Source organism: Neopelma chrysocephalum, unplaced genomic scaffold (assembly GCF_003984885.1).
Source record: "Neopelma chrysocephalum unplaced genomic scaffold, ASM398488v2 Primary Assembly neopelma1_72, whole genome shotgun sequence".
NCBI classification, from domain to species: domain Eukaryota; kingdom Metazoa; phylum Chordata; class Aves; order Passeriformes; family Pipridae; genus Neopelma; species Neopelma chrysocephalum.
The window spans coordinates 10,209,831-10,228,119 of record NW_020897732.1 but is presented as its reverse complement, the minus strand read 5'-3'; the positions used below and the strand labels follow the sequence as shown (position 1 = coordinate 10,228,119).

Below are 18,289 nucleotides of genomic sequence, written 5' to 3'. Positions count from 1 at the left end.
ATATCACTTAATCAAGTAAAATAATTAAGTCTTTTCTTAACATAGAAATAAAAGCAACTTAGGCAAGGACATATCACAGTGAAAACAGAAATTGGAGAGTTGTTCATGCACATCTGGCTTAAGCTGCAAATTAAAAAATAAATTTTTCCCATCCCAAGCCAACATTCCTTTGTCAGCAAACACAGAACAGCATCACCTTTTCCAAGGCCAAGTCTAAAGATGTGGCTCCACAGCAGCACAAGCAGCAGGCACTGATCCCTTTGCACTGGCTGGGTCAATCCACTCCCTCCCTCCCACTGCTTCCGAATTTATACAGAACTGTTCCACAAGTTGGCTGGAAAAGCTGAATTTGTCACAAATTATCAGCTTCCTCATACTGTCAGTTTTAGGGCTATTCAGCTCCCATATCCAGCCATGTGGCAAGCAGATTATTCCTGCCCCTTCCTTACACTAAAAGCTATACAGACCAAGGGCACCATCCCTGGAGTGGCAGCCAGCCATTATCCCAGTTCAGCTATGCCAAAGGGTGAGCAATCACTTCAATAAGCCAGCACAAGTTACCCTCTCCCCCTCCTGTTATAGATAACTTTTGGCAGAGAATACAACAGGTAAAAGACGCCATTAACCTGGTAAATTGTTCTTCTGCCTGTCATTTTATCTGAAAGCTGCCACCAAAACTGGCTATAAAGTGTCTGATCACTCCCGGTCTGAACTTACTGAAGGAGTTCCTTAATATCCTGGATAACCTCTCCCACAGCTTTCACAATGCAGGAGATGTTAGGACTTCTACTGCAAGTCATTAACACATCACTTCTAACAGGTCTGAAAAAAAACATCCCCAGTGGATACAGTTAATCCCCTCCCAGAGCAACAGTGACACTACTGAGCAAGAACCACCAACTATTCCTCACCAACAGGTCCTGAAACATGACTTTTAAGGGAAATAGAGTCACCTGAATGAAGGAGGGTTTCAAGAACAATGTTCTTGGAATCAAATGTTCAGGTAGGACTTCATCAGAGATTCCTCAGCAAAGGGACAGACAGGAACAGATTCTGAGAGGAATCCAGTACTTGCTGTGTACAGCACGTTGTTGTGATGACGAGCAACAGCTTTACTTCAACCTACCTCCCATAAGAGAAATATCTAATTTGGTAGGGTTTTGGGTAGGTTTGAATGATACACAAATTAAAATGTACATGGTATATCCTGTGAAAAGCATGGGAACTGAGGGACTGGGAGAGAACAAAAGACTGCAATTTTGTCCCAGAATAATGCAGTAGGAGGGCATGACTGTTCAGTCTGCTGAGCTGTCTGCTAAAGAGCCAAGAACACTGAAAACAGTGGACAAGAAACCAGACAGCAGAAGCTGAATCAATGTCAGACTTGGTAGGAGAGGAATACTAACATAGTTTAAGAAGGGCAAGCACAGAAAAAAAGAAGTGATGTTGTACTGTACCATTTGATTTCTGTTTATTCATGAGGAAACTTTTCTCAGAGAAAAAAAACCCAACAAAACACCATCAAAACAACCACCCATGTAATCAGTCATAGGGTAAGACCGAGTGGTAAAAAAAAAAAGACAGAAAAAGCAGGAAGAGAAGGTTACAAGGATACCTGCTCCAAGTGGCAGGAGATAAAAATCACAGAACCCTGGCATATCCTGAGTTGGAAGGGACCCACAAGGATCAAAGTCCAATGCCTGGTGCTGCACAGGACAACCCCAATAGTTTTAAAATGTGCTCGACAAAACTTTGCTGCAGAGATGGAAACCAAGACTAGCAAAGGATTATTTCCAATCTTATGTGGGAAAAACAGTCCAATATATGGGAAATAATATGATGACAGTGATAGGAGTTGACTACTCCATCACAGCCTGGAAGGATTTCAAATGCAAGGAACAGGAAGAGAGGATGCAGTGACAGAGACACGACTTTATTTTTCTTTCTGTGAAGTTGCAAAGAGCTTTAAAACATCCTGGCAGACCACACATTAAAGTTACACAGCAGCATTATTCATGCAGCCACAGGCTATGCGATATGGATGTTGCACATTGAACATTTCCCACCCCGATCTAAAGGAATGCATGAGCTGGCAGATAAAGAAAGATCACAGCAAGTTTATGGATGTAAGAAACTCTGATACAAATAAGTGATAGGAAGTGTATCTAGAGATGAGTATCAGAAGCTTCTTCAGTGATACAGGATTAATTCAATTACATATTGCAGCATGAATACATGATGTGGCCAAAGAAAAGGGCCTTAAAAAAAAAGTGTGAGCACACAGGGCCAACATCAGAGTAAGTGAGCTCTACCTTGCTCACTGCACCTCATCCTACAAACAGGAACAGGGTCTAGAGGCACACAAAATAAGAGGGGAGAATAGGTACATTAACTGTTCAGTCACTTTAGATCATTAGGGTAATTGAGATGTTTTCTCCCCCTGTCACAAGGAGTTGCTTCATGCAGAGACAGCAGGTTATTGTGCTTGTAAACAGGAGTGACTTCTGTTAAAAGCCACCATTCCTGAACACTACAGGTTCATGAAGGAGAAGATATAGTACCAGTCTAGGGAAAGCCAAACAAATTCAAAACCAGTCAGAATTCTCAGGTGTGTATTGAAGCCAGTTATTAAAACCAGTGTATTTGTAAGCACCTACAAAGGCAGCACATCAAAAGCAAAGAAGAAATCCAAGGCTGTGTCAAGAACAGTTCAGTCTAATCAGTTTTTACTCAGAAAAAAAATGATCAACTGGATGAAAAAAAGATGGCAGACACAAAGTAAAAATAATAATAATAAAAAATCACACTATGCCTGAGTCACTGATTCCAAAGCAAGCATGGATACTACCACATGTGGAAAAGACAGAGTAGAATCACCACACAGAAACTGCCTAACAAGCAATCCCAGCTGCAGCAAAACCAATACGTCTTTTTTTTCAGTGGGTTTGCAAGACTGGATGACAACTGTGTGTTTTTAAAAAGACATGAACCCCAGTTCAAAGTCTTTTCCAAGTTGGAACATTTGCAAGGTCTATCTTATGCAAATCAGGCAGTGCAGAATGGCAGGCAAGTTCACACTGCAGGACTTTACTGTTTCCACAGGTCACTCTGGAAGTGTTTTACCAGTAGTTTGATAGTTCATATTGCAAGAGAGTCTTAGGGGCTTCATTTTATTCAACATTGTCCTTAGTGATCTTCAAAGACTTTGCAGCAAGAGTTAGAAATGGTTGCAGGACTTTAAACTTCGCAGTATCTTCAAACTGAATTTATAAGTGGTTTGGAGTTTATGCAATTTTTCAGGAAGTACCAAAATCTGAAAGAAACACCCAATTGGAAGAGTGCAAATTATGGGAGTGACTAAATATTGCCAGTACTGAGAAAGAAGTATTCCATTATCAACTTGATTTGCTATAGCAGAAGTAGAGAAGAAAAGACAGTTTGCTTAAACAAAATAATAGGCAAACAAACCACCACAGCTGTTAGAGAGCTATTAACACATTCCAGAAGCTGGTTAGACAGAACAAAGCAACCTTAGGACATTGTACAACCTCCTTCCTTAGAGGTCCTAAACATGGAACGAGGCAAGTGTCTACAAAAGCACATCCTGCTTTAGTGAAGAACAAAAAAGGTTATTAGTTCCAGACAATACTTCAAAAGATCCATTCTTCTGGTTTTGAGGATTAAATACCCACATTTCTTCAAACTTCACTAGTAGCTAAGAGTTGCAAGAGAAAACTTATAAAAACAGCTCTTTGAAACAATGAAAGATCCAGATTGTGTTGTAACCTTCCCTATATTCATAGCACACTTCAAAATCCTGCAGTGCATTTTGTTTCTCATCATTGGCATTAGTAAGTAAATGGGCTGAGGAGTTAACACTTCTATTTTACTGCAGCTCTCCACTGTCAGAGTGGATAAGCAAATAATTATTGTGAGATTTGAGACAAAAATAAAGTGAAGAGTAGCTTAAGAAACTTCACATTCCAGAGCTAATCATAGTAACTCAGAAGTTTCTTGTCCAGGCAGGCAGAGAAACTTATTTGTTTACAAGCAAGGGCTGCCTTGTTTAGGAACTAACTCGTAAACAGTATCAGAAGTCCAACTGAATACTTTTAAAACAGCTCCCTATCAATTAAACCAACCTTCAGTCATAGATTTGTACTTTGAGAAAAACTACATCACCGTGGTTTTGTGAATAAAGGTAGCAACTTCAGCCTGCAACCTAACAATGTTTCTAAGATTCTCACCACAATAAAGAAGAGTTGACCTGAAGAATTTTCTAAAACATATCCAAGATCTTCCCTTGACAACAGGCACTATGACTGTTCCCTAAGCATCCCAAAGAAAGATCTAAATTAAGATGCCGCCTGTCTGGAATGTGGGCCTGCTCTTCAGGATTGTGAGATGCAGCCATGGAACCCAAGAAATTAAAATGATATTAAACCTCTGAATATTAACATCAGTAACCACTCAGTGCAGAGTTGAATTCAAGGGAAGTTCAAGGGATGTGATTACTGAGAGAATAATCCTTAGAAACCTCTACTGGAAGAGTGGTAAACAATTTGAATTTCTGCTGTATCTTTAAAACAAGTCCTGCCACATACACAGTTTGCACACGCTGTAGAAAAGAAATAGTCATTTAAGTCTTTCAGGAATTAGTTTAAGATCAAACCTAAACATGAAACTTAACCAAAGCATTAATCACAAGACAAGCATTTTCAAAATGAGCACAGGGCATCTACATAAACCACAGCCATACCCTTACTGAACAGGGCAAGTATCTAATCTTTAGGCAATCTTCCACTGAAAACTAGACTCAAAGTACTATTTATATAATGCTTTAAGTAAGAAATAATTTTTTAGGCTTAAGTCTTAAGGACTTTGGACTATGTTTGCTGGAGAAACAGTTTTGTGAAGTGTAATAAATTGTTGGTCTCAAATCCTGAATAACTACTTCCAACATCCTAACTTGAAGCCTTTAATAATTCAGTATTTACATTTTCATTTCTCCCTTGCACATTTCTTCTCCTTCCCACTTTCTAAACAGCTGTTATTGGTATTTCTTATTAGAATTTATGAATCTGTATGCACACTTTAATAGACTATGAAGTGTTCTGTTTCAATACACCACTTAAGAGATTTACCTAACAGCAGGCGTAGCTTGAAGCTACACAGAAAAGGAACTAACAGCTTCCTGGCTTAAGCAGGTGAGATCCAACACACATTCAATGCAACATATTTGGACACAGTTTTCTGGAACCTAGTTTAGAGGTTCTCTGTATCACAGATAACCTGCAACTCTACCCAAAGCTGGCTTTCCTCTGAACTCATATGATGTCCATACAGAGTACTGCTGCAGTTTTTTGGGGGTTTTAATGAACTGACTCAAAATTACTGGGGAATTCAAGCAAGATTGTGCCAGGAGAGATACAAGCCACTGGTGTAGAGCAAAGCATTCACCTTTTGCACTGTGGCATTCAGAGACTCCTGTCAAAGGCAACCACACAAGCCCTTTAACTGAGTGATCCCGCTCCACCCTGAAGGGATTCAAAGCACTGAAGTCTATCCTACAACTCACTCCTGCAGCAACTATGCTGGAAGTTAGAATACTGCTACAAAGCTTATACAGGAAGAGTTTATACACATTTATTCTTGTGCCAGTGATGTTCCTTCAGTTAATTTTCCTCCTTGGTGTTTACCCACTTCCTATCCCTTACAGGAAGTTTTCATACATACATATCACACCCCTTCTTAGCTTTCCTTTTACTGAGGTAAATGAGCAAAGCCTTAAGGTTTCCTCATGAATGGCCTTTTTCTATGCCCATCTCAGTTTGCTCCCTTCTCCAGCACCTCAGACATCTTCTTCCTCTCTGTCTTTACATCAGTAGAAATTCAAACCAAGCAGCAGAAAAGACTACCACAGTGTAAGGGAATGGTAGGAAAAAAAGCCTTTTTGATTCTGTTTCTTAAAATGCCCAGTGTCAGAACTAAATACTCCACCACAATACACAGAGAAAAACAAAATAATATTGTCAAAAAATCCACCAACAAACTCCTTAAAAAACACCCTAAAAAAAGGACAAAAGCAAAATCAAATCACAAATACAATCACTGGTCCACAGCACATGAAAACTGCTTTCAGACAAAATTTAACTTCTGTCACAGTCAAAATTGGCAAATTCACCCAACTGGTTCACATAAAACAGCAAAATCCATATAAAATTCAGCAGAGGAGGAAAGAACCTAGAACCAAGTTAGATTTATTCAAATAGTATTTATATAGACAGCTACCTTGAAGGTATCTACATCACATTCAAAAACCTCTTAGATGTGGTTCCCTCTTAGAAGGACAGGGTTATTTAAGCTTTCCAAAGATCCATCTAGGTGCCAAGCTGGATGCCTACAAGTCAAGTTCAACTTTGCTCTAACAAAGTTATGCTTGTATTAAACTGCTTTGGCTTTGTGTTAATCCCAGCCATTAGTGCACCTCTTCCACAGAAGGATTTTCCCCTGAACTGCCAGATTTTCCTTTTGTCAGACTTCTTTGCTCGTGGAAGAGCCACACCACAACATGCATCCAAAGGCAAACAGTCTCACTATAGAGGAACATTTTGCTTCAAGATGCAATAACTTATGAAAAACAATGCCATCAGCTCCTCTACTTATGTTGGAAATGCCAAATTTCTTAGGATGTTTCAGACTTAATCTACTTCCCCCCAAGCCCATCCAATGCTAGAACAGTTGTACCTTCTGGAAGTCAAAAATATTCAAATCAACAAAGTAACTGCAGACAGTTTAAGTGCTCCTACCAAAAAGCTGTGCTGATGTCAGTGACATGACTTCAGGCTCCAAATCCTGTGATCATCCACCCTCAAGTTATCAAAAACACATTACACATAAAGGCCTATCTCACAGGGCAGTCACATCTGTTGCAGATGATTAATAAGCTGCAACATTTCTTAGGATTGTTTAGCAACAGTTAGATTGAGCCAACTGATGCAAATGTTCTGCTGTCATTCCTGTCACAGTGGCCTTACAGTGTAACCCAAGTCACCTCCCTTTAGCACCCAGCCATGCCCCAAGGCACTGCGCTTTCTAAGAACACTGACTTGATCACGACAGCCAAATTTAACAGCAGAGGGTATCAAACCACCAGGACAGTTATACTGCTTCATCTCTACCATCCTGCCCATACATGCAGGGCATTGGAGATGTCCATTGGATAGAACATTGGAGGCCACCCCCTAAGTAGTTTCTTAGGGAAAAGACTCTGTAGTCACCCTACTCCATCCTGGACCACTCAGCAAAGCAGTTACAGACAAGTAACAGCATCTTGTAATCACCTACAAGGCAACACTGATATTGTCACACCTTCCAGGTCTATCTTTCCTCACCCATATGACACTGTAAACTCAATACCTCTAAATCAGGAAATGGAGATGATGTCAGCCAAAGCCTTCAACCTCACATCAAGCAGTTGTTCACCAACCATGACAGGCCACTATCAAACCAAACAGCTTCTGGATCGTGGAAGTTCTGCAGGGAAGTTATCAGCAGAGTTGTCCCTCACCTGATGCAGATGGAAGCGACAGCACTAGCAAGAATGGCTGGTGAAGGTGATTTAAATTACTACTTGGCCAGCAGTGACCAACATATATGCACACTCCTGAAGTAGTAGTGTCACTTGAGGGCAGAAGAACACCAGGTTGTCCCAATATTCCTCATGGATAGCTGCAGGCCAACAATGCCTTTCAATGAGAAAAATCACGTTTGCAAATCATACAAATGCAACACTACCTGGACACAATCAGCCCCAACACTTCTCGCAAAACTGTTTTCAGTTCCTTGCAGCTTTGCCAAAGCCATTACATGGAACCCCTGCTATAGTAAGCATTTTCTAGGAAGTCTCAGTCAGAATGGTTTCACTGTTTCCAAAAACAAGTTAGGGAAAATACATGTTTTGACCACATTAAAATTTCATGAAAGCATTTTCATCAAGAAGCTCCTGCATCCTCCATGACAGGAAGCAAGGAGTTTTGGAGCATGTCCTGTGTATCTTTTGCTCTACTAAAACATCACTTCCCAGACTAGTGAGGCTCGAAAAGTTTTGTTTGCTAAGGAAAACTCAAAGTTTTTGCTGCTAAAATGGTTATTTCCAAGTCAAGACAGAGTAGAACTTCCCTCACTGTAAGACTAAATACCATGTTAAGAATAAGACAGTTGTATCTCATGTAGGAATAGAAAAATAGTTTGGACTGTTTGGAGACACTGAGCTCTGGGCTGACATGATCCACATGCAATACTTGCACAAGATAAAGACTTGTGTGTGATTGTAGAAACAGTCTTCATCAAGGACAACAAAACTTACAGTAGCTTCTCTTGCACTGCTTAATAAAGTTTTATCCTTTTAATTAACTATCATTCAATACATAATTTTCATCTTTAAATTTTGAAGACGGAAGTTTCCCAGAGGAAAAAAACCCTCATCTATGATGTTACTATACAGCACCCTGGCAGAGAAAGGACAAGCTTCCCTAGGACAGTGGGCACTTGATCATGACTTCTTGCATAAACTAATAAAGCTGAACATTTGAGTACTCCAGATATGATATTCTTTAACAACTCTGGAAAGCACATCACAGGAAAACCCGTTGTCCTGTTGACGTTCTTTGTTGCAAAATGACGGGAAAATATAAGCTGAGTAAATCTGGTGGAACAAGTGATTGTCCAGAGTTTCAGAAGCAAGTGTTCTCTTCAGGTCAGACAGACAGGACAAAAAGCACTAGAAATGAGAATTTATTAGAATCTGCTAATATGCCTCATATCACATCACAAAGCAACTCTAAAGACGGAAGAGAAAACAATTTCGAACTCTAAGGCCATATGAAATCTATTAATTCCAATTATCATTATCATCTCTGTAACGTTTTGTTGCCATGTTCACTCAGGATTCTAATCAGCTGTGGAAAAGTTCATGTAGAACATCCCCTATCGCTGTCACCATGTCCCCTGGTATCTCAAAGCACATCTTGTGGGCAAAATGCCATTTCTATGTGCCAGGGAGCATCAGCTTTAACAATCCCAAAATGAATGTTTACTAGAAATGAATTACAGTTGTAAAAGAATGGCTTAACTTTACTGCCTCCTAACCCCAGCACTTGATCCCTCAGTCTTAAGAATGAAACTAAATCCAGCCTGCACTCTAACATGCACTTTTATTACAAGCTTCTTTTAACTATTTTTGGCCCAAAAGTGACATCTGTTTTCATACCTTGATTCAGATATTCAGTAGACAGCAGGAGGATGGTAGACAGAAGAACTCAAGAAGAAATTACTTTTAATAAGAAATAGTAAAAAAGTCCTGCAGAGTAGGGAAGGGATGACCCCAGACACAACATTAGTTAAGAGTAGATACAATTACTGAAAGTAATTTTGCTGGTGAAAGTCTATTTCAGGAGACAGCCAGAAACGAGCACGGAACAGAAGAGATGGATGATACAGGAAGAGTGAGATGAAGGCCAGAGCATTACTAGGAGAGATTCCACTCTAATGCAAACTGTTTATCAAATGTCTAAATGCTGCTTTGTGCAACAATCCAGAGAAGCAGAGCATTCAGGAGTGAGCACATCAGCCCCATGATGCTGATGCTACAATTGCTGCACACACTTTGCAGAACTCTCTTTTTCTAGTCTAGGAATTGAGCACAGATACAGCACAGCCCTGCAATTAACTCCACTCTGTCTGCAGAAAACACCCCAAAAAGAGATAGGCAGATGCTACAGAAAAGCAGTTAATTCTGCTTTCAGCAGATACTATTTATTACCCACAGTGAGCAAAAGGAAGAGTTTAACATGGATGACAAACAACATTGCAACAAAACTAGTTTCCAAAATAATATGCTAAAACTACACCAATGCAATCAATACAACTGGCAGGGATGTGTTTGCTACTCATTTGCTACTATAATCTGGTTTCTCCTCTCACAGCACAGGTAGCTGATGGAACACAACCACTCATGAACCCCAGCTTAACACATTAAAGCTTCTAGGCGTAAATTGTTAACTAAAGCCCTCTTTCATGTTAGATCTTCAGAATAATTTCTCCTTGTTCTTTTCCAAGCTCACCATATCAGCCATTAAAGAAAACCCAGAACCACTCCTGACATTGATCAGAAGCAGGAACAACCTTAATATAGAAACATGACTGCACACACACCAAAGCTGGACAAGGAAACCCACAACATGTACAAAGATAACCAGTTTCTGATCTTTTATTAGGTTCATGAGAGGTCTCTCAGCACCATATTTCAGGCTACAATGAGAAACTCCACACCCATCAACAAGTAGCTTTCACACTTTCTGACACGACTTGAACGACAAGTAGGTCGTTCCCATCCAAGGAACACTGAGCAGGACAAGTTTAGAATATTTTACTCTAAGTTTTCTGTTTATTTTTAAGCTGAGCATCCTTCAGTTAAAAAGGGACTCTGGACACCTGTGAGTTTTTACTTTTCTGCTCTGATTGCTGCTTGGAAAAAGGTCCTTTAGGGAGTCCTAAGGAAAACAAATATTCCTGGCCTATCCAGTCCTTCTGTGGACTCCATATGTGCAGAAAATGAGCCTACAGCCTGCCCTATTTCAGCTGTAGTGCATTGGTGATGTTTAACATTATCTCACCAAGATTTAGCCTTGCACATCACCACAGCAGTACTGTTAAGCCAGTCCTAGACAGACTAGTGACTGACCAATAAGTTACACTGATCCTAGAGAGTCCAGGTAGATATATGAACTAAAGATGTTTTAAACAAAAAAGATGACCAGCACTTCTTTCTGCAACAACAGCATCCTACCTAACACTGTCCATGCTAATTACACACAGAATAGTTTATGTGCATTCTTTGTATATAATGGAAAATAAAATTGCCCTTCAGCTTACAGCACCATTTTATTTAGAAATCACATCACCAGGCCAAACTCTGCATATTTCATTACAGTACTACTTAGACCACAAATCTTTCTAGTATCATTTTTTCAATTCCACTCTCTTAATTAGAATCCAAATTAAATGAACGCCTTCTGTGCTTTCACATTCTCATTTGAGTAACCTTTGAGGAGAGTGAAAAAAAAAATCCATTTCACACACTGGATGGCATTCAGTGCACACGTTGAGCCTCATTTTTCAGCTCCTTTTATTAAGCTCCCTGTTTCAACAAAACTGCAGCATAATTTGATACACAAGATAGTTAGCAACTGTTGATGGATACAGAAATGGAAAGCTTGCAAATACTCCAAAGTAGAGGCAGTCAGGAAAGTCAAAATGAGTTTCAAATTTCCCATTTAACTCTCACAGTAGAGAGACTTTAAGTTTGACAAAAGATCATCAGCTACTGTTTGGCTACAGCCACTTAATGAAACCTTACCAAGATTTCTTGACTTCTGAGCACTCACCACTTGCCACCCAACAACAAAGTGAACACCACCAGATGTCACTTTACTCCCCCACCCCCAATATTAGCACAAACACAACGACAGCAACCAGTGCAAAAATTTAGGTCATAAAACAGGTACTGCAACTAAGCTGCCGCATTTCCACCTGCATCTCGGTTTCCTGTGATTCTGCTCCTCTGGGCCTCTTCAGACAGAGGAATTCTGAGCAGTAAGTTTTGGTCTGACTCTCAATGCTCTTAATTTCACTTACACTTTAGGTTCTGAACACGGCACTTTACTTCCTTTCCACTTGGTTTTAAAATTAGGCATAAAACTAGGTTTCCATTAAGTCTGAAAGGGTAATAAGGTGATTGCTTCCTTTCAAAACCCACATACTACTTTAAACTGGCCAAAGGTTTGCTATTATACATTATCTTTTGACAGAACCCTGAACTGCTCTCACCCATCCAGTGTGAGCACCCACAGACAAAGCCTCAGCTTTAAAGCTAAATAAATTGGGAGACAAAGTGAAATAGAAGCTTGAAAATCAAGAAAAAAAACACAAACCAAAACCTACCAAAGTTTCTGAAGAATTTGTATTATTTTACTGCAGGGTTTTAGAAGACACACAGATCTTCATCCTAATCAAGTGTCTCCAAATCATACCATGCTACACCGTTAAAAGTGCAAAGGTGTTTCAAAACTGAAGGTTTGTTACTTTGTTTTGTTTTAGGCTAGACATCCTTTTCAGACATCTAAATTTGTAAGATGTTTAAAGTAACTTCTAAAATGGCTTAACTATTAGTGATTCAGCAGGTTTTGGGAACTTGTACCTTGCAATAGCAAGCCTCATGTAAAAATAAATATGTAAATTGGTAGCTTTCTAACTCTCCATAAGCATAACATGAACGACTGACTAAAAAGTTAAACAGTGTGAGGGAAAAAAACCTACAAGCTAGCAACAGATCCACTGCACCAAATATTCATACTTAAGCATGTTCAAGTTGCACAAAGGCACAAGCATTTCATTGCAATTCAAACTCTGTCTGGTCTGCTAAAAAAAAAAAAAAAGCTCAAAGAATGCGATTGTTAAGAGCTTCCTTTCCTCACACACAGAAAGATTAAAATAAAAGGTGTTACTTTTCCAGACCAGTCCCACAACTGCAGGCAGCATGCTCGTAACCAAGAAGCTGCCTTATTAGCATACCGGCTTCAGATATTTCTCCTCACAGAATGACTCAGCCTGCTATTTTCAAAGTTTTCCTTAAATATTTGTCCTACATCTCACAATAGCAGCTACCAACTACAGAAAAAAAAACACATCCCATGAAGTCTCAGCCACTCCACGACGCCGAGCACGGAGATTAGCCGTTCGTCCACATTTGCATCCACCGAGCTAATCCTTTCTGAAAATGAAAGCTCAAGACATTCAACACGGATCTTTCAGAGGTAAAGAGGGTGCTTTGTGCAAGTTCGAGGAAAAAAAAAAGAAAAAAAACCCAAAACACCACAAAACAACAAAAACCCAAACCCACGTCCACAGCACGTTTTAGTGCTTGCAAGAGGGGAAGAACTTGCAGGAGTTTCCCTATGGATCAGAGCACGCTCTGTCAGAGCTGCAGCGAAGAACAACCCGAGAGAGCGGCCACATAAGGAAAATCGAGTTTACAGCTGCCGCTCCGAACAGATGTACGCGCTGCCATAAGGAGAAGAAGCTTTAGCCGAAAGAGCTTTCCATCACTGCTCCCAAAGCCTATATTTGGTATCGCGGATGTATTCGAGGAGAACGAGCGTTTCCAGGGGAGGAGGAGGAGGAAGGCTGGTCTCCCCGGAGCAGGGACCCCTGGCTGGTGGAACTGCGGATCCAGGCGCCGGGAAGGGCAGCGGGCACAGCCCGGCGGCGGCGCCGGGACAAAAGCTCCGCAGCGGGATCGGGTGGATGCGGGGCCGGGAAGGGCACGGCCCGGGCACGGTGCATCCCCGATCCCGCCGAGGGGATCCCCCGCTCCCTTCCCGCTGCCCAGACCCCGCCGGGCGCGGGGGTGTCCCCGGCCTGTCGCCCGCGCCCCCCCCTTCCCTCCCCGCTTGCCCGGATTTTTACCTTCATCTTCGAGCTCTAGTTTCTCCAGCATCCCTTCGGAGGCGGCCGGGAGCTGCGAGGGAGCCGGAGCCGCTGCCGCCGCCTGCGGGAGGGAAGAGAGGAGAAGGGGATGAGCATCCAGGCGCGGACTCACCGGCCCCGCGGCGGCACCGGGCGGGGAGGGGAGGGAAGGCGGGACGGCGGCGGCTGCCCCTCGGCCTCCGCACACGCTGCCGCTCGCACCCGGCGCGGGGGGAGGAACCCGGGGGGGGGAGGACCCGGGGCTCGCCCTCCCCCAGCCCATCAACCCCCGGTGTGGCTCCCCCCGGGCCGCCCCGGCCGTGCCTCCTGCGGGCGCCGCCTCCTCCCCGCTCGGCGGGAGCGGCTCCCCGGGCTCCCGTTTCGCAGGACGGCGCTTCCCGCCACGCCTCGCCGCGCCGCGCCCCCCCCTCCCCCCGGCGGAGCGCTTGGTACGTCCCGTTTTGCTGCAGTCGAGCCCGTTGGTCGGCGGCGGGAGGGGATGGGAGATACCACTTCCCCGCGGGAAAGGGAGGGGTAGCAGGGCCAGGTTTAGTGCCCTGAGAGCTCTGCCGGCGCGGCCGCCGCTCGCTGCCCGTTCTTCAGGCTCGGCTGTTCGCCGGGCTGCCCTGGGCTAGAGCGGGGCGAGGGGAGGCGGAGCCGGGGAAGCCCTGCTCTCCCCCCGCCAGCCGCGGTTGGTACGGTCCCGCGCGTTCACCTGCGAGGCAGCGGCGGGGAAGCGGACGGTTCCACTGCCCGCGGGGGGGACATGGGGGTGTGGAAGGGGTTTCCCCCGTGTGTGACGGGAGCTCCCGCAGTGCGCCGGGCCGCCATCCCGGGGTGCCCTTTATCCCAGCGTGCCCTTTATCCCGGGGTATCCACCATCCCAGGTGCCCCCTATCCAGAGGTATGTCCCTATCCTGGGGTACCCGTCGTCCCGCTGTACCCCCTATCCCGAGGTATCCCCTATCCTTGAGGTACCCACCATCCCGGGGTACCCGGTCCGGGCACAGGCGCGCTCGTTTCCATTTTAAAAAATTTCCAGATTAAGTTACAATTCAAGATTATCGCGAATGTCGGCGTCTCCCGTGTAAGCGGCGCCCAAAGCCGCCCTGGCACCAGTGTCTGTCTGTAGGACGGAGTTTGCACCACGGGAGGCTTCAGTCTACCAAGGACGGGATTTACTGCACCCTGTAAGCCAGGCTACAGCAGAATCGATGGAAATAAGGAAATATTCGCAATAGATTCGCCATTTTCATTTATTTAGACATGGAGGTGTGGTCAAGCTTTAGCTGGGCTTCCTTAACTCCAATGAATAGATCCCCGCTGACAGCTTAGGGAGCTCAGCAGGACCAGTGCAGTTTATACACGGATGCTGTAGAAGGGGAAAACAGATTATTTCTTTGGCAATGGCAACAGATCCTGTGGGCAGACACACATGGATGGTGCTCCAGAGGAGCCAAAGGGGTCATTAAGGAACATATGAAATCTATTGGTCCCAAGGGGAAGCTCAAGCTTCAAAAGATCAGCAAGTCCTTCAAGGAGGGAAGGGTGATAAGATCTAGGATAGCACAGTAATGTGCAAATAATGTAGGAAAGTATGAAAGATCATTAGAATTAAAGCTACGATGGGAGGAGAGAGCCAAAAATTATGGGAAAACAGAAATCTGCCTCATTTCTCAAGTCCAGTGAAGTTTCAAGCAAGGAAACTAAGTGCCGGTGACAGCTTTGTTTTCCCAAACCGCCTATTTCTAGGGAAACTTTTAAGGATATATGGGAAAGTTAACAATACCCAGTTCTTTACTGTAAAGATCCTTTGAAAAGAAAATCCTGCAATATTTCCTTCCTAGGTGTATTTTTAAAAGACTTCTAAGACTTTAGTAAATGCTCTACCTGACAAGTCACACAAGATACCAAAACAGCTCATATTAACTTATTATATTTTCAGCCTACTATTTAAAATGCTTTGGAAGCTTTTAGTTGTCTCTGGGAGCTAGCTTTAAAAGCTCTAAATAATTTATCTTCCTTATCGTGTATCTCGATAGTGATAAGATTTTTGAACGTCTTTTCCTAATCAACAGAAGAGAAGAAAAGGCGACATGATGGACTGGAAATAGCTGCCATGATTTTGTTTCTTTGTCTTTATTTACTCCCCATAATTATCTAGTAAGCACTAGCCATGAGGAAATACAGCTCCGAGGTTGTTTGTAGCTGGAAGTGACACTGAGTCTTGGAAGGTGTGCGTTGCATTTCACCTGCTACAGAACACGAGATGTTTGTAAGAAGTCAGATAAGCCCATTTCATGCTGCACTGCACTGTGAACCTCAGAGCCCACTGCAAGATCAGGGTTTTATAGTGGCAGAATCTACACCCAGACCAAGAGTACTATGAGAGTCTCAAAATAATAAAAGGGCAGTAGTTTAATATATAACAGAGATTTGTAATGGAAACTCTATAGCTATGTTGTACCATCCACACTGCTCAAAAAAAAACAAAAAAACCCCCAAAAAACCAAAAACGAAAGGAAATGGAGAACTAAAGGCTGAAACCCCATCCTTCAATCTGCCTGCAGGCTCACCATTTGTTTAAACCAATTTTGGAACAAGCTGCTGATCATGGCGTTCCTTTTGCTCCTCGCTTTGCATTCTGGCTCCTTTTGGCTTGTAGGCAACACAGTGAGTCAGAACAGGAAACTGGTGCAGCTGAAAACCAAAGGGACTAATAAGAAAAGATTGGGTTTTATCCAGATCAGTTCCTGATCCAGGTCACTGTGCAGTTGTATCAGCACTGGGACATAGAGTGCCCAGGGCAGGAGTGACAGTGGGACCACACCTTCTGGAAACAACCTACTCTTAAATCAGCTTAAATCACAGTCAAAACACCATCCTGTCCATTGTGAACAGGATTAGACAAATTGGAAGATATTTTTAACAGTAATACCTCTGTACAAACTCTGCCTGTCATTTTACAGAACGATTACTGGCTAAAGATATGGAAAAAAAATCTGTCTTTCAAAGGACCTATAATTTCCACCAGGATGATATTATATATTGTAACATTTCAATACGTGGGGTTTTTTGGTGACTGTTTGTTCTACTGCCACAGGAAGTTTCTCTTAACTATAACCAAGGGATTTGACCAAATTATGCTTTAAAAATTTGCTATCAGGTAACCAGTTTCAACTGTTTGAGATACCCACTGCAACAAGACAGAACATACTTTGCATGCTAAATACTGCCAGGCAAAATAAAGTCTACAGACAAAAGTTTAGAAGAGAAATACGTGCAAAACAAAAGCTGCCTGAATACATTTCTACTTTTCCATGTTTTCACAAGGGCATTATTTATGCCAAAAAACATGGACCAACACAACCTTAATACAGCAGTGGCAGCAATCTTTGTAGAGCCAAAGTAAAACCACTCACAGTTGATACAATAGCAAAAGTCATAAAAGGTGAAAGTAAACAAAAGGAGTTTTAGGACTTCTAGAGGCTAGAACATAAATTTTAATAGGTGACTGCTTACTTTGTCTCTGGCTGTTTTCTTTAGCTTCCTAGTGCAAAGGGAGTGAGGAGTGACTAATACTCTGTAGAAGTAAAATCAGTCCTGTAAGTTATATATTCACTTATAATGAATATGTTAAAACCTATCTGATAATCTATGTTTCCTTTTTCTTGTAATCTAGGAGTCCTTTTAGTCCTATGTCCTATTGAAGGAATCCCATTGTTTTCATAAGATCATGATAAATTTAAATGATAGGAACAGTTCAGGGATGTGAACAGCAACTAACATCAGCAGAAGATTGTTTTTACATAGCTTCCTGCCGTCTTGCCTCCCTGAATTAGCAGGAATGCATCCACTAGGGTAGGGATCCATCCCTGGCAGCCATCAGATCACCTGTATCAAAACGCTTTGACTCACAGCTACTCTGCAGCTTTTCATGTTGAACAAGTTACCCTGGGCTGCTGCTTCTGCAGCCAGTGGAGAAACAAATATTTTTCATACGGCCCATTTTAGACAACTATTTTGGATATAAAATGATTCTGGACTGACCAGAGCACTGTGCTTCCACCTGCTTGGGTTCACAGCACAGCTACCTGTGAGGGAAGGTGGGGGCAAGAGACTTTACACCCCTTGGTGCAAGTTTGATTCCAAGATGTGTAAGAGAACAATCACACCCATTTCAAGCAGATAGAGGAAAGAAGGATCATCTCTAACATCCAACATGTATAACCAATGCCAAGCCACTGTCAGTCTCCTTAGTAAGAGGCTGGAAGTCCTGTGGTGAGCAGATGCAGCAAAAATTAATGGACTTTTGGCACTTTCTTGCATGACAGGCACACGAGCAAGCCAGGAACGACTGCTAAAGGTCACAACAATATTCACCAGGAAGGTAGCAAGGCTTCTTTATCTGACTGGAAGAGTTTAAGAGAGAGTTCCACAGAGGTTCTGTGTTCTGTCCAATATCATTCAGTGTTTCCACTGATGACTGGACGAAGAAGTAATGAATAACCCGACCACATTTTCAAATGACTCAAAATGACTCAATGGCAAGAGAAGCTGCTTTTATAGGGACAGCTTTAGAACTTCAAATAATCTTGGGAATTGCTGCAGTGCTTTGAAAAACAGGATGCACTTTGATACGGGTAAATAGAACATGTTACACAATAATCAAATGCAAAAATAAAATGGGACTTGCAGCAGTCATGCAAGAAAAAGACCTGAGAGTAAAACTAAAAGTCAGACTACAGTGTCAGTTTCTTGA

The 18,289-nt window shown here is 42.5% G+C and overlaps 1 protein-coding gene across 5 annotated transcripts in view; it reads right to left on the bottom strand.

Annotated features, from left to right (window-relative positions):
* Nucleotides 1-18,289, bottom strand: part of PRKAG2 (protein kinase AMP-activated non-catalytic subunit gamma 2) — a 214,164-nt gene that overhangs the window by 34,802 nt on the left and 161,073 nt on the right. For 4 of the 5 annotated variants that reach the window (XM_027686925.1, XM_027686928.1, XM_027686927.1 and 1 more), the window contains one exon: nucleotides 13,528-13,609. In XM_027686925.1, the coding sequence (XP_027542726.1) occupies nucleotides 13,528-13,609 (82 nt within the window). Of the gene's footprint in view, nucleotides 1-13,527; nucleotides 13,610-13,851; nucleotides 13,912-18,289 lie in introns of those variants that run through there. The other variant, XM_027686930.1, reaches the window with a different exon arrangement.